We start from the raw sequence: 12,023 nt of genomic DNA, 5'->3' as shown, positions 1-12,023 counted from the left end.
ATATCTTTTGAAGCTTGTCACATTGTAGGAGTTCTCGACGAGGAGTTGTTCTTTGGTACACAAAGGGTTCGAACTGTCAAGGGAATAGAAGCACATAGCATTGTGCCAAAAAACAGGAAAGCACACAGCTGCTGACTCAAACCCTCTGTACCCTGTAAAACAATGCAAGGGCCTGACCGACACTGATTGACATCATAATGTGAAAGGAAGTCAGGTCTAGGAACTTAATGAAAATACAAACTAAGGAACAAGAGTGATGTATTTTAGGTTACTGGATGCGACAGGGTCTATTACGGTGGAAGTGCTGGGTGGGGTGGCTGGACTCGGCCTTGAACCAAAACTATAAATTGCTGTGCTGGTTAATAATCTCCTTTGTAATAAGATCCCAGCTTTAAAATCTCTCTTGTCTGAGAATCCAGTTTTAAAATGTTGGAGGCCACAGCAGTAGAGTTGCTGCCTGACAGCGCCATAGATGCGGGATCGATGCTGACTACGGGTGCTGTCTGCACAGAGCTTCTACATTCTCCCTGTGACCGTGTGTGTTTTCTCTGGGTGCTCAAGTTTCGTCCCACATTCCAAAGACATACAGGTTTGTAGGCTAATTGGGCATTGGTAAAATTGTAAATTGTCCCTAGTCTGTTGGATAGTGTTAGTCTCCAGGGATCACTGGTCGACATGGAATCGGTGGGCCAAAGGGCCTGTTTCGCGCTGTATCTCTAAACTAAACTAAACATGTCCCAGTCCAAAACATCATCAGTCTATTTCCATCCACAGATACTGCCTGGCTATCTGAGCTCTTCCAGCAGACTTTTTTTTCTGCTTAAGATTTTAACATCTGCAGTCTCTTGTGTCTCCATTTTACCATCTCATATTGGTGACTGAAATAAGTTCAAAAGTTCATATGTTATAGGAACCGAATTAGGCCATTCGGCCCATCGTTTACTCCACCATTTAATCATGGCTGATCTATCTTTCCCTCTCAACCACATTTTCCTGCCTATTCCCCATAATCCCTGACACAGGTAGTATCAAAAATACTCAGCAGATCGGGTGTCATCTGTGGAGAGTGCAACAGACTTACTGCTTCAGGTGCCTGGACTTGCATCAAAAGGTCATCAATCTGATGCATTAACCTCATTCCCTGGGAGCTGCCCAATGCATTGAGTATTGCCAGCATTCCCTGTTCCTTTCTTTGTCTCAGGGTTCCAGCACCTGCGGGATTTTGCGCCTGCTTTTAAGTCACATTTGCTTTAGGTTGATAATAAAAATATGACCAAAGACAACAAATTGTTGCAGAATCCAATCCAAACTTGAACGTTAGTGGTAGAATGAGGCAGATGGGCAATAAAAGCTTTTGCCGATCTAGTTTAGTTTAGATGTACAGCGCGGAAATAGGTCCTTCGGCCCACACTGATGATCAATCCCTGTACCCTGTACACAATATTAATGCTATTAGACCTCAGTGCTGCATTCGACACTGTTGATCACTCAATACTTTTGGACAGGTTGGAAAAATGGGTGGGGCTCTCAGGCACAGTCTTAAGTTGGTTCAGGTCATATTTACAAGATAGGAACTATTTTGTTTCCATTGGTGACTTTGTATCAGAACCAACCAACGTGACGTGTGGAGTCCCGCAAGGTTCGATCTTAGGGCCCTCTTTATTCAACATCTACATGCTCCCACTAGGGCAAATCATGCGAAATAATAATATTGACCACCACTTCTATGCCGATGACACTCAAATCTATGTAGCGCTATCACCAAATGACTATCGCCCCATAGATCTGCTGTGCCAGTGCATTGAGCAAGTCAAAGACTGGATGTGCCAAAATTTTCTCCAACTAAATAAGGACAAAACGGAGATAATTGTTTTTGGTGCTAAAAAAGAAAGGCTTAAAGTAACCCAACACCTTCACTCTCTGTCCCTGAAAACTTCAAACAAAGCCAGAAATCTTGGGGTCATTATGGATTCAGATTTAAATTTCGACAGTCACATCAAATCAGTAACAAAATCGGCCTACTATCACCTCAAAAACGTAGCAAGATTAAGAGGACTCATGTCAGCTCAAGACTTAGAAAAACTTGTACATGCCTTTATTAATAGCAGGCTAGATTATTGTAGCGGTCTCCTTGCAGGTCTTCCTAAAAAAACTGTCAGGCAGCTACAGCTTGTTCAGAACGCTGTTGCTAGAGTTCTAACAAAGACCAAAAAATTTGAACACATTAGACCAATTCTTAAATCCTTACATTGGCTCCCTGTATGTCAGAGAATTGATTTTAAAATCCTGCTGCTCACCTATAAATCACTACATGGTTTAGGACCAAAGTATATCACTGACATGCTTCCACTATATAAGCCTTCTAGACCGCCAAGATCTTCTGAAACCAATCTGTTAGTGATTCCCAGAGTAAATACAAAACATGGGAAAGCAGGATTTAGTTACTATGCAACAAATAGCTGGAATAAATTTCCTGAAGATTTAAGACTTGCCTCAACTTTGACCACTTTTAAAACAAGACTGAAAACTTTTATGTTTACTTTAGCTTTCAGCTAAATCTTAACTACATTGCACTTTTAACTTTTGCACTTTTTATAATGCATTTTTAATTTTGCTTTTCTTTTCATTCTATTTTATTTCATTTTATTGTATGACATGTTTTTATGTGAAGCACTTTGTGTCTGCCTCGTGTATGAAATGTGCTATATAAATAAAGTTGCCTTGCCTTACACTCGGTCTATCCTACACACTTAGGGACAATTTACAAAACTGCATGTCTACAAAACTACAAAACTGCATGTCTTTTAAGGCTTTTAAGACAATAAAAGGCTATCTATCTATCTTTGGGATGTCAAGGAAACCAGAGGACCTAGAGAAAACCCACACAGGTCACAGGGATAGCGTACAAACTCCATACAAACAGCACCCACTGTTAGGATCAAACCCAGGTTTCTGGTGCTGGAAGGCAGCAACTATCGTTGTGCCACTGTGCAGCCCCTAAATTGCTTTGTTGAGCAATTTTCCTTCAGTGAGCATTATACAAAATGTACAGGTAGAGACTGAGCATCTTGACAGCCATGCATGCCAGGGCAGCAGCCATTACCTTTGAAATAACCTGTGATTAGTGAGCAACCTGCTGCATTACATCTTTCAGCGCAAGTTTATTTTTGCTATATTTGGCAATATCTTAAAGTTAAAGCGTGTCTGCTAAAAAGAACAATGGTGCATAATGCCGCTATTATCCGGCACGATTATTCTCTCATCACTACTCTTTCAAAAATGACATTTGTCTAAGAAAAATTGTCTTTTTTGTCAACTGTTTTGTCATGATCCATAATTTTGAATGATACATGATTGCAAAAATCACCTTTCCATAGACTAGAATCATCGTGATTACAGATTTTCTGCTGCTACTGGGGGCGGGTGATGTCTGCGTGGACTTTGCACGTTCTCCCTATGACTTTGTGGGTTTTCTCTGGGTGCCCTGGTTTCACCCACATTCCAAAAACGCGGGTTTGTCAGTTAATTGGCCTCTGTAAATTGCCCCTAGTGTGTAGAGAGTGGATGAGAAAGTCTGATAACACAGAATGGTGTGAACAGATGATCAATGGTCGGAGTGCACTCGATGGGCTGAAGGGCCTGTTTGCATGCTATATCTTGCAATTCAATTTAAAGCCTCAAGCTAAACAATGAAGAGCAGCTACATGAGAAACTATACCTTCCTTCAAAAAACAGTCCTGCACTGTAACCTTGCTCAAGGTAAAACATTTGAATGGCTTATCTGTGGGTCTTTGTTGGTTACATTAGCTGAATAAAATTATGGGTAATTTTAACGCCCACCAACGTTGGTGAAAAACCCAGCTATTGTTTTGGAAACCTCCCTTTTCCTTTTGGATTTTGTGCACTTTATAACTAATGCATGTCACACTGATTGGAGTTCCCACTCAATTATAGCTTCAATTACTGACACCGTCCCGGCACTGCTCCCCACCTACAATCTCATCTGAACCATTCAGCTGAATTCTCATTTTATATTTCAGTAGGTTGAGGAAAAATTGTCCAGGATAATACACCCTGAATAATGCAGTACCATCACAAACTGCTTAAAAGGCTCAAGGCGTCATATACAGGTCTGAGAGCAACTTCACTGTTGTCAGCTCAACAACATGAATACATCTGGGGGGTGAGAGGAGAGAGAGAGAGAGAGAGCGAGAGCGGGAGAGCGGGGGAGAGGGGGGAGAGGGGGGGGGGGGGGGGGGGAGGGGGGGGGGGAGGGGGAGAGGGGGGGAGGGGGGGGGGGGGGGGGGGGGGAGGGGGGGAGGGGGGAGGGGGGGGGAGGGGGAGGGGGAGGGGGGGGGGGGGGGGTGGGGGTAGAATAACAAGATAAAGTTATTTAGAATGCTGTTCAACCTTTCCTGGTCAGCTTCTTCTTCCTTCTAAGTGTCCCGAGGGCTCGAGGATGATTTATTTGCTCTCCAGTTTTTGTGGAGTGGAGGACATCAGTGCATGAATTCTGTAATAAGGGGAGACCACTGAACCCAGGCTCCCCACGGACTTGACCCAGAGGGACCTTGCTCTAGTGTCAAGGAGCGCAAGTACCATGGTGGAAATCCCAAAGACTAGAAGGCATAGTTTTAAGGTGAGAGGAGCAAAGTTTAAAGATGATGTGGAGGGCAAGTTTTATTCTAAAAACACAGAGGGTGGTGGGTGCCAGCTGTGCGCTGCCTGGGGTGGAGGTGGAGCCACATGTGATAGTTATATTTAAGAGACTTATGGGTAGGCTGGGAATAACGGCATGTGTAGGGAATGAAGGGGTATGATTCACGGTGCAGGCAGAGGAGTTTAGAGTACCTTGGCATTATATTTAGCAGTCATCTTGATGCATCACACCATGGTTTGGGAACAGCTCCATCCAAGACCACAAGAAATTGCAGAGAATGGTGGACACAGCCCAGACCATCACACAACCTAACTTCCCTTCCATTGACTCCATCTACAGCACACGTTGCCTCGGCAAGCCGACGAGCAGCATCAAGCATCAGTCATTCCTTCTTCTCCCCTGTCACATCAGGCAGGAGGTACAGAAGTGTGAAAACACACACACCTCCAGGTTATGGGACAGTTTCCTCCAAACCGTTACCAGGCAACTGAACCATCCTATCAACAACTAGAGAGCAGTACTGAGCTGCTATCTACCTCATTGGAGACCATCAGACCATCTCCTCTTGGACTCAATTTATTCCCTTTATCATGCATCTGTACACTGTGAACGCCTCGATTGTAATTATATGTAGTCTTTCCGCTGACTGGTTAGCGCGCCATGAAATGCTTTTCACTGCACCTCGTTACATGTGACAATAACCTAATCCAAACTAAATATCGCACCTCTGAATTTAATCTAAATTTCATCTTGGTGTAAGTGCTCTTTAATAATACCTCTCTCCTTTTCTTGCTCAATTTACTTTTCAATCAGTTTAACTTTATCAAACAGCTCGCCTCCCTTTCTATATTAATATTAAGGGCCTGGTCCCATGCTGTAGTGTTCTACATTTGCACACATACAAATATGCACACCCTCTTCGGTCTATCTCCTCCTCTGAACCCCTCCCTCCTCTAACCCCCACTCCTTCCTAACTGCCCCCATCAGTCTCATTCCCTCTCTGAAAGCTCCCCCCTCCTCGTTCTCTCTCCTCTTTACCTCCCATCCCATTTACTCCCTTCCCGTTCAGTTACCCCTTTATCTCAACTCACCAGTGACACCTTCCTCCTTCATTGAATCATCTCCCTCTAACCATACACCACCCACTCCACTCACTTCCACTCCACACCCTCTCACCACTTCACACCCCCTTCCCTTCTCTCCTTTTTACTTTCCCTCACCCCATCTCAGCCTTTAACCCACTGTGTCCCAGCGCCCTCAGTCACCTCTCCTCCTCTCTCAGCCCCTTGCTGCCTTCCTGTTGCGCCCCATCTCCCCCCTAACAGCGGGCCCCGTGCACTCCGCTCACTCACTGGACTACCCCCAGAACTACAGTTGCTGACTTCTCCCAAGCTTCGCCTCCCTTTCAGTCACTGCGTAAACAGTTTTCATTAAATTGATCACTTATAATGGAGATGCAAGGAACTGCAGATGCTGCTTTACAAAAAAAAACGGCAAGTGGAGAACATCTCTGGAGAAGACGGATAGGATGGGGTGTTTGTGTAGAAACGAATTGCCAAGATTGTGTCTACCAAAGATAGATACAGTGCTGGAGTAACTCATCGGGTCAGGCAGCATCTCTGGAGAATAAAGATGGGTGACATTTCTGGTAGGGACATCAAGTCTGAAGAAGCCCTCCCCCCCCCCCCCCCCCCCCCCCCCTCTCCCCAACCATCCTTTTTCTCCAGAGTTGATGCCTGACCTGCTGAGTTACTCCAGCATTTTGTGTCTACCTTTGGGATAGGGTGTAGATGGCTGTTCACCTCGTCAGTCAGGTCTCATTCTAAGCTGTCAACACGTCACAGAAGTAGCATGCGACCTGTTTGAGTGTAATACAGATTTCAGCTTGGTATAAGTGCTCTTTAAAAACTACCTCTCATCTCTTGCTCAATTTACTTTTCAGTCGGTTTAATTTTATTACCAAGCGGTAGTTTCACTTTCAATATTAATATTAAAAGTCACTGGGCCCCTAAGTCCCGACAATAAAATGCAGGAAAGAGAAAAAAAAAGACAAGCAGTGCTGGAGTAACACAGCTGATCAGGCAGCATCCCTGGAGTGCATGGATATGTGATGCTTTGCAGAAAGGATCTGCAAATGGTGGTGTACATCGAAGATAGATACAGCGTTCTGGAGTAACTCAGCGGGTCAGGCAGCATCTCAGGAGAAAAAGGATGAATGACGTTTAAGATCGGGACCCTTCTTCAGACTGAAAGTAGAGGGGATGGAACTGGAGGTAAGAAAAGGCCAAAAACAAGGCAGGGCCGACAACAGATCAAGGCAGGGAGGGGTCCATAATGGCCCAATTTTGACTGAGGGAAAGGTGAAAACCATCGGATTCAGGGATGTAAATAGTGCAACTGGCAGGACGAATAGAAGGGGGGGGGGAGAAGTAATGCAAGGGTTAATTGTTAATAGACAGTTGGATTGTAAAATACTCAAGCTAAATTGTGACGTTTGGGGAGGGGGGTGACTTCCCTTCAGACTGATTTTTTTCTGAGAGGGAAGAAAACTAAAATTACAATACGGGGGGGGGGGGGGGGGGGGGGGGGGGGAGCAGTGTGAGAGGGTCTCACAGAACCACCATCGGAGGAAGGGTACAATAACGTGCCGATAACGTGCAACTACAAAGGCTCTCCAATGGCGCAGCGTTAAATACTATTAGCAGAGCTGGTCCGCCGGCCAAACAATCAAACTACTCCAAGTTTTCGGTATGCTAGTCTATCACAACGACACCGCCAAATCCTAGCCAAGTTGCAGACCATTTGCCACGCCATAAATGATATGAACTAAACCATGCTGTGTCCCGCCTCTCCTCTCTCCCAGCTTTCTCCTCCACCCCCTACAATCTGTCTGAAGAAGGGTACCGACCAGAAACATCACTTATCCATATTTTCCAGGGATGCCACTCGCACTTTGTGTTCCCATGAGCAAACTACTGTCCCCCCCCCCCCCCCCCCCCCCCCGAAGCCATTGTTATTTCTTGTGTAGACACAAAAAGCTGGAGTTACTCAGTGGGACAGGCAGCATCTCTTGAGAGAAGGAATGGGTGGCGTTTCGAGTCGAGACCCTTCTTCTACGACCCGAAACGTGAAGAAGGGCCTCGACCCGAAACGTCACCCATTCCTTCTCTCCAGAGGTGTTGCCTCTCCCGCTGAGTTACTCCAGAATGTTGTGTCTACCTTTGATTTAAACCAGCATCTGCAGTTCTTTCCTGCACGTTATTTCTTGCGTCTCAGGCTCACAATCTGATTAGATCCCCCCTCCCCCGGGTGCTACAGGGTAGTTGAAGGCGAGATCTTCATTCTATGTCTGCACATAACCATACAAACAGGCAGCATGTTTTACAACCGAACCGAAAGGGGCAGCGTAAGTTGCTTCCCCGGGTTTGATCCTGGCCACTGGTGTCGTTTGAATCGAGTTTGTACATTCTCCCCGTGACCCGTGGGTTTTCTCCGGGGGCTCCGGTTTCCCCCCACAATCCAAAGACGTGCAGCTTTGTAGGATAATTGGCTTCGGTAAAAATGGGTAAATTGTCCCCTGTATTAGTTAATGTGCGGGGATCACTGGCCGGCGCGGACTCGGTGGGATGAAAAGCCTGTTTCCGCGCTGTATCTCTAAACTATTAACGGAACTGTGTGTTAAAACATCCCCAGCTTGGATCACAGTGAGAGGCTCCTGAACATGACGTTTCACAAATGTATTATTCGGAGCCTTGGAACAAAGCACCGGCTCATTTTCCTTTATAATTGGCAAGTTAACAGGTTGCGTCTGCGTTGCGCGGTGAGTGGAAAACGCGAAGAAGCAACGAGAGAGTCCCATTCGCCAGTCGTCTTATCCGCGGTGCGTTAGGGACTCCCTGCGTACGGGAGCAGGATAGCGCCCGAGCCACTCGCCCAGCCGCGCAACAAACCCTCCCTCCAGGAGGTCTACATCAGGAGCCCTCGAACTTGATCTAACTCAGGTGGGACACGAGAGGGGTTTAGACCCCCTGTTCTTCAAAGCAAACCACTAGAGGGTGTGAGCTATAGGAAGAGGTTGAATAGGCTGGGTCTCTATTCCATGGAGCGCAGGAGGATGAGGGGAGATCTTATAGAGGTATACAAAATCACGAGAGGAATAGATCGGGTAGATGCACAGTCATTTTCCCCAGAGTAAGGAAATCGATCACCGATGGCATAGGTTCAAGGTGAAGGGGAAAAGATTTAATAGGAATCCGAGGGGTGACTTTTTCACACATTGGATTTATGTAGCAAGCTGCCAGAGGGGGTAGTTGAGGCTGGGACTATCCCATCGTTTAAGAAACAGTTAGATCGGTACATGGATAGGACAGGTTTGGAGGGGTAAGGACCAAGCGCAGGCAAGTGGGAATAGTGTAGCTGGGACATTGTTGGCGGTGCGGGCGAGTTGGGTGAAGGGCCTGTTTCACACACTGTAACACTCTATGAGTATGACATTGTCCCTTTCCACACAACCCATCACAAGCACAGGAAGCGTCCGTTTTATGCTCTATTTTATGTTTGTCACTTACACCTGGTAGTTTTCGTTTCGGATTAAGGTTTGACTGGAATCTCAAACGCCATCCCAAGTTTCAGATCTCAGTCTTCCCCGCTTCCTGGAGAATGTGTCGATTTGGAAGACTTTGGATATTTATTTCGACCCTCGCAGGGAACAGCAAAGAATCGGGCCATGGGGCGTATAGATCCGAACTCTCAGTCCGAATCCCGGGATTTTTTTTGCTAAACTAGTATCTGTATTATAATTCTGTATCCTAAATTCGTAAATTCATATGACATAGGAGCAGAATTGGGCCATTAGGCCCATCGAATCTACTCCGCCATTCAATCAAGGCTGATCTATCTTTCCCTCTGAAACCCGTTCTCCTGCCTTCTCCCTGCAACCCCTGATATCCTTACTAATTAGGAATCTGTCAGTCTCCGCCTTACCAATGCCCAATTACATGCCCTCCATGGCCTTTTGTGGCAATGAATCCCACAGATTCACCGTCCTCTGACTGAAGAAATTCTTCCTCATCTCCTTTCTGAAATGTAAGTCCTTTTATTCCGGGGCCGTGCCCGCTGTTCCTCGACTCTCCTAGTGGAAACATTCTCTCCAAACATCTAGACTATGGTTTCTGCCCTCTGCTCTCGCCTTGATTCAGTGTTGCTACTACCCCTCTTTGCCTCTCTATAGAAAGCCCTCCATAACCTTGCGTCCTCGCGTCCAGAGACCCAATTTAACCGGTCCAGGTGAGTTACTCCAGCATTTTGTGTCTATCTTCGGCTTGAACCAGCATCTGCAGTTCCTTCCCACACTAGAGTCTGAGGGTTCCTCTTGTCCAACGAGGTACAGACCGCCGAGTGCACCAGCCCCTCTTATCCCCACCGCGGTGTCACCGCAAGTCTTTATGTAACCACTGTGCCCCGAATACGCAGCGCCGTCTCGGATTCCTGGAAGTCTATCAGCTTACAATTGCTGAAGATAGACACAAAAAGCTGGAGTAACTCAGCGGGACAGGCAGCATCTCTTGAGAAAAGGAATCGGTGACGTTTCGGGTCGAGACCTTTCGTCTGCAGTTGTTTCCTACAGTTTACACAATTGCTTTCAGCTATAACGGACCATGTCGAGTTGTGAAGCTGCTAAAAGTTATTCTCAGCCTTCTGACGCCAGTCTACATCCCACGACACGAGGGGGTTACGGTTCACCGGAGAGACCCCTAGTCCGCGGATTCTCGGCAGCCACATGAGTTAACAACGCACGCACACACATTACACACCGCAAATGACAACTTCGCAGCTTGTGGAGCCAGCTCCAGACTAAAACTTTGTCAGCGCTCCGACTAAAAGCCTCAGAGCCCCGAGGCGACAGCGAGCTGCGGAACAGCCCGAGTCGAGAGGGCAGGAACAAGTTTATCTCCCAGTCGAGTGTAAACAAGCTCGGCAGACACTCCGCGGAAGCAAAGAGGGGGAAAGGAAACCGTCTCGTTGTAAAAATAAAATCCTTGCCAGCACTAAACGTAACTGACACTTAAAACACAGACTATAACACGGCGGCGAGCCAGAGTTAGGAGTGCCGAGCGGGGAACGGGAAGCGTCCAGGCTTTTGCTGGACGGATTAAGTTTCTTTAAAAGACAGGAGAGGAGAGGAGAGGGGGAGGGGGGTGGAGTTCGGAGAGTTAAGCTGCTTTGACAATCCCGGGGTTTAAAGTTATGGAAGCGAGAAAGATCGAGAGTCAGAGAGGGTTCAGAGCTGAAGATTGAAAGGCAGAGGACAAGGGAGAAACAGGGTCCCAGGGATGGGGAGTGTGTTGCACCGGACGGGGGGTCATAGGGATTGGGGGGGGGGGGGGGGTCAGATATCGCCCTGGACGGGGTCCCAGTGTAGGTGAGGGAAGTATTGCCCCGGACGGGGGTCCAGGGATGAGGAGGGGGGAGGGGTTGTCCCTGGGGTTCATTGGATAGGGGGAGGATTAACACGGGTGGGGGTCCCAGGAGGAGACGGGGTGGGTATTGCGCCGGGCGGGGGTCCCAGGAATTTGTGGGGAGGGGGATGTTAGTATTGCCCGGAAAGGGGGTCCCGGGGCGGGGGAAACAGTTTCGGGGAACTGAGTTTTTCCCCCCCAAGACGCCAGGAGCCCAGACTGACAGCAGACCCGCCGTTTCAATTCACTTGACAAGCAGAGGTGCCGCTTACCTGCAATCGTCTGTCCTCCAACTCTTTGCAAAATATTCATCCCCAGCAAGAGGCAAGTTAGAAAGCGCTCCATCCCTCCCGGCGCCGGCCGCTCCCCGGGAGAACGAGCAGCCCCCGCCCGGTGCTGTAGGAGGTGGGGGCTTCCACACAACTCAAGGGGCGCCCACCGCCAGGGAGCCCGGGGCAGGGGGTAGGGGGGGACACTGAGCCGGGGTAGGGGTGGGGGGTAGTCCCAGACCAGCAGCCGGCCTCCCCGCTTCGGACGCGCCGACTTTCCTTCCCCTCAGCTTTCTTTTTCCAAGTTAAATTCCTCTCGCGTTCAGCTTGTTTCCACTACTTCGGGTTACTTGGCGCTGTCTGACAAGACTGGCCGGGAAAGCGCTGACGTCGGGGGGGGGGGGGGGGGGGGTTGCGCGTGCCCGCGGCCGCTCTGATCCCGGGGGCGGGAGCGCGCGCCGTCGTGGCCGTGGGCGAGAGCGCGGGAGCGCGCGGCGCTGTGTCCGGACGCTGTGCCCTCGTCTCGCAGCCCGCAGTCCCTTCCTTCACTTCGCCTCACTCACTCCCTCTCTATCTGCCTCTGTAATAATGCAGCCGGCACTTGGGTGATCGCGGCTCCTGGACACAAGGGAAGGC

The 12,023-nt window shown here is 48.2% G+C and overlaps 1 protein-coding gene across 12 annotated transcripts in view; it reads right to left on the bottom strand.

Annotated features, from left to right (window-relative positions):
- Positions 1 to 11,666, bottom strand: part of LOC129696231 (receptor-type tyrosine-protein phosphatase mu-like) — a 905,597-nt gene extending 893,931 nt beyond the window's left edge. For 11 of the 12 annotated variants that reach the window (XM_055633914.1, XM_055633916.1, XM_055633922.1 and 8 more), the window contains exon 1: positions 11,391 to 11,575. In XM_055633914.1, the coding sequence (XP_055489889.1) occupies positions 11,391 to 11,463 (73 nt within the window). In that variant the 5' untranslated portion in view covers positions 11,464 to 11,575. Of the gene's footprint in view, positions 1 to 11,390 lie in introns of all 12 variants that reach the window. The other variant, XM_055633926.1, reaches the window with a different exon arrangement.
- Positions 11,667 to 12,023: the final 357 nt, after the last annotated feature.

The sequence above is a fragment of the Leucoraja erinacea genome, chromosome 4, assembly GCF_028641065.1.
Source record: "Leucoraja erinacea ecotype New England chromosome 4, Leri_hhj_1, whole genome shotgun sequence".
Lineage (NCBI taxonomy): Eukaryota > Metazoa > Chordata > Chondrichthyes > Rajiformes > Rajidae > Leucoraja > Leucoraja erinaceus.
This window is presented reverse-complemented; position numbering and strand designations above follow the sequence as displayed.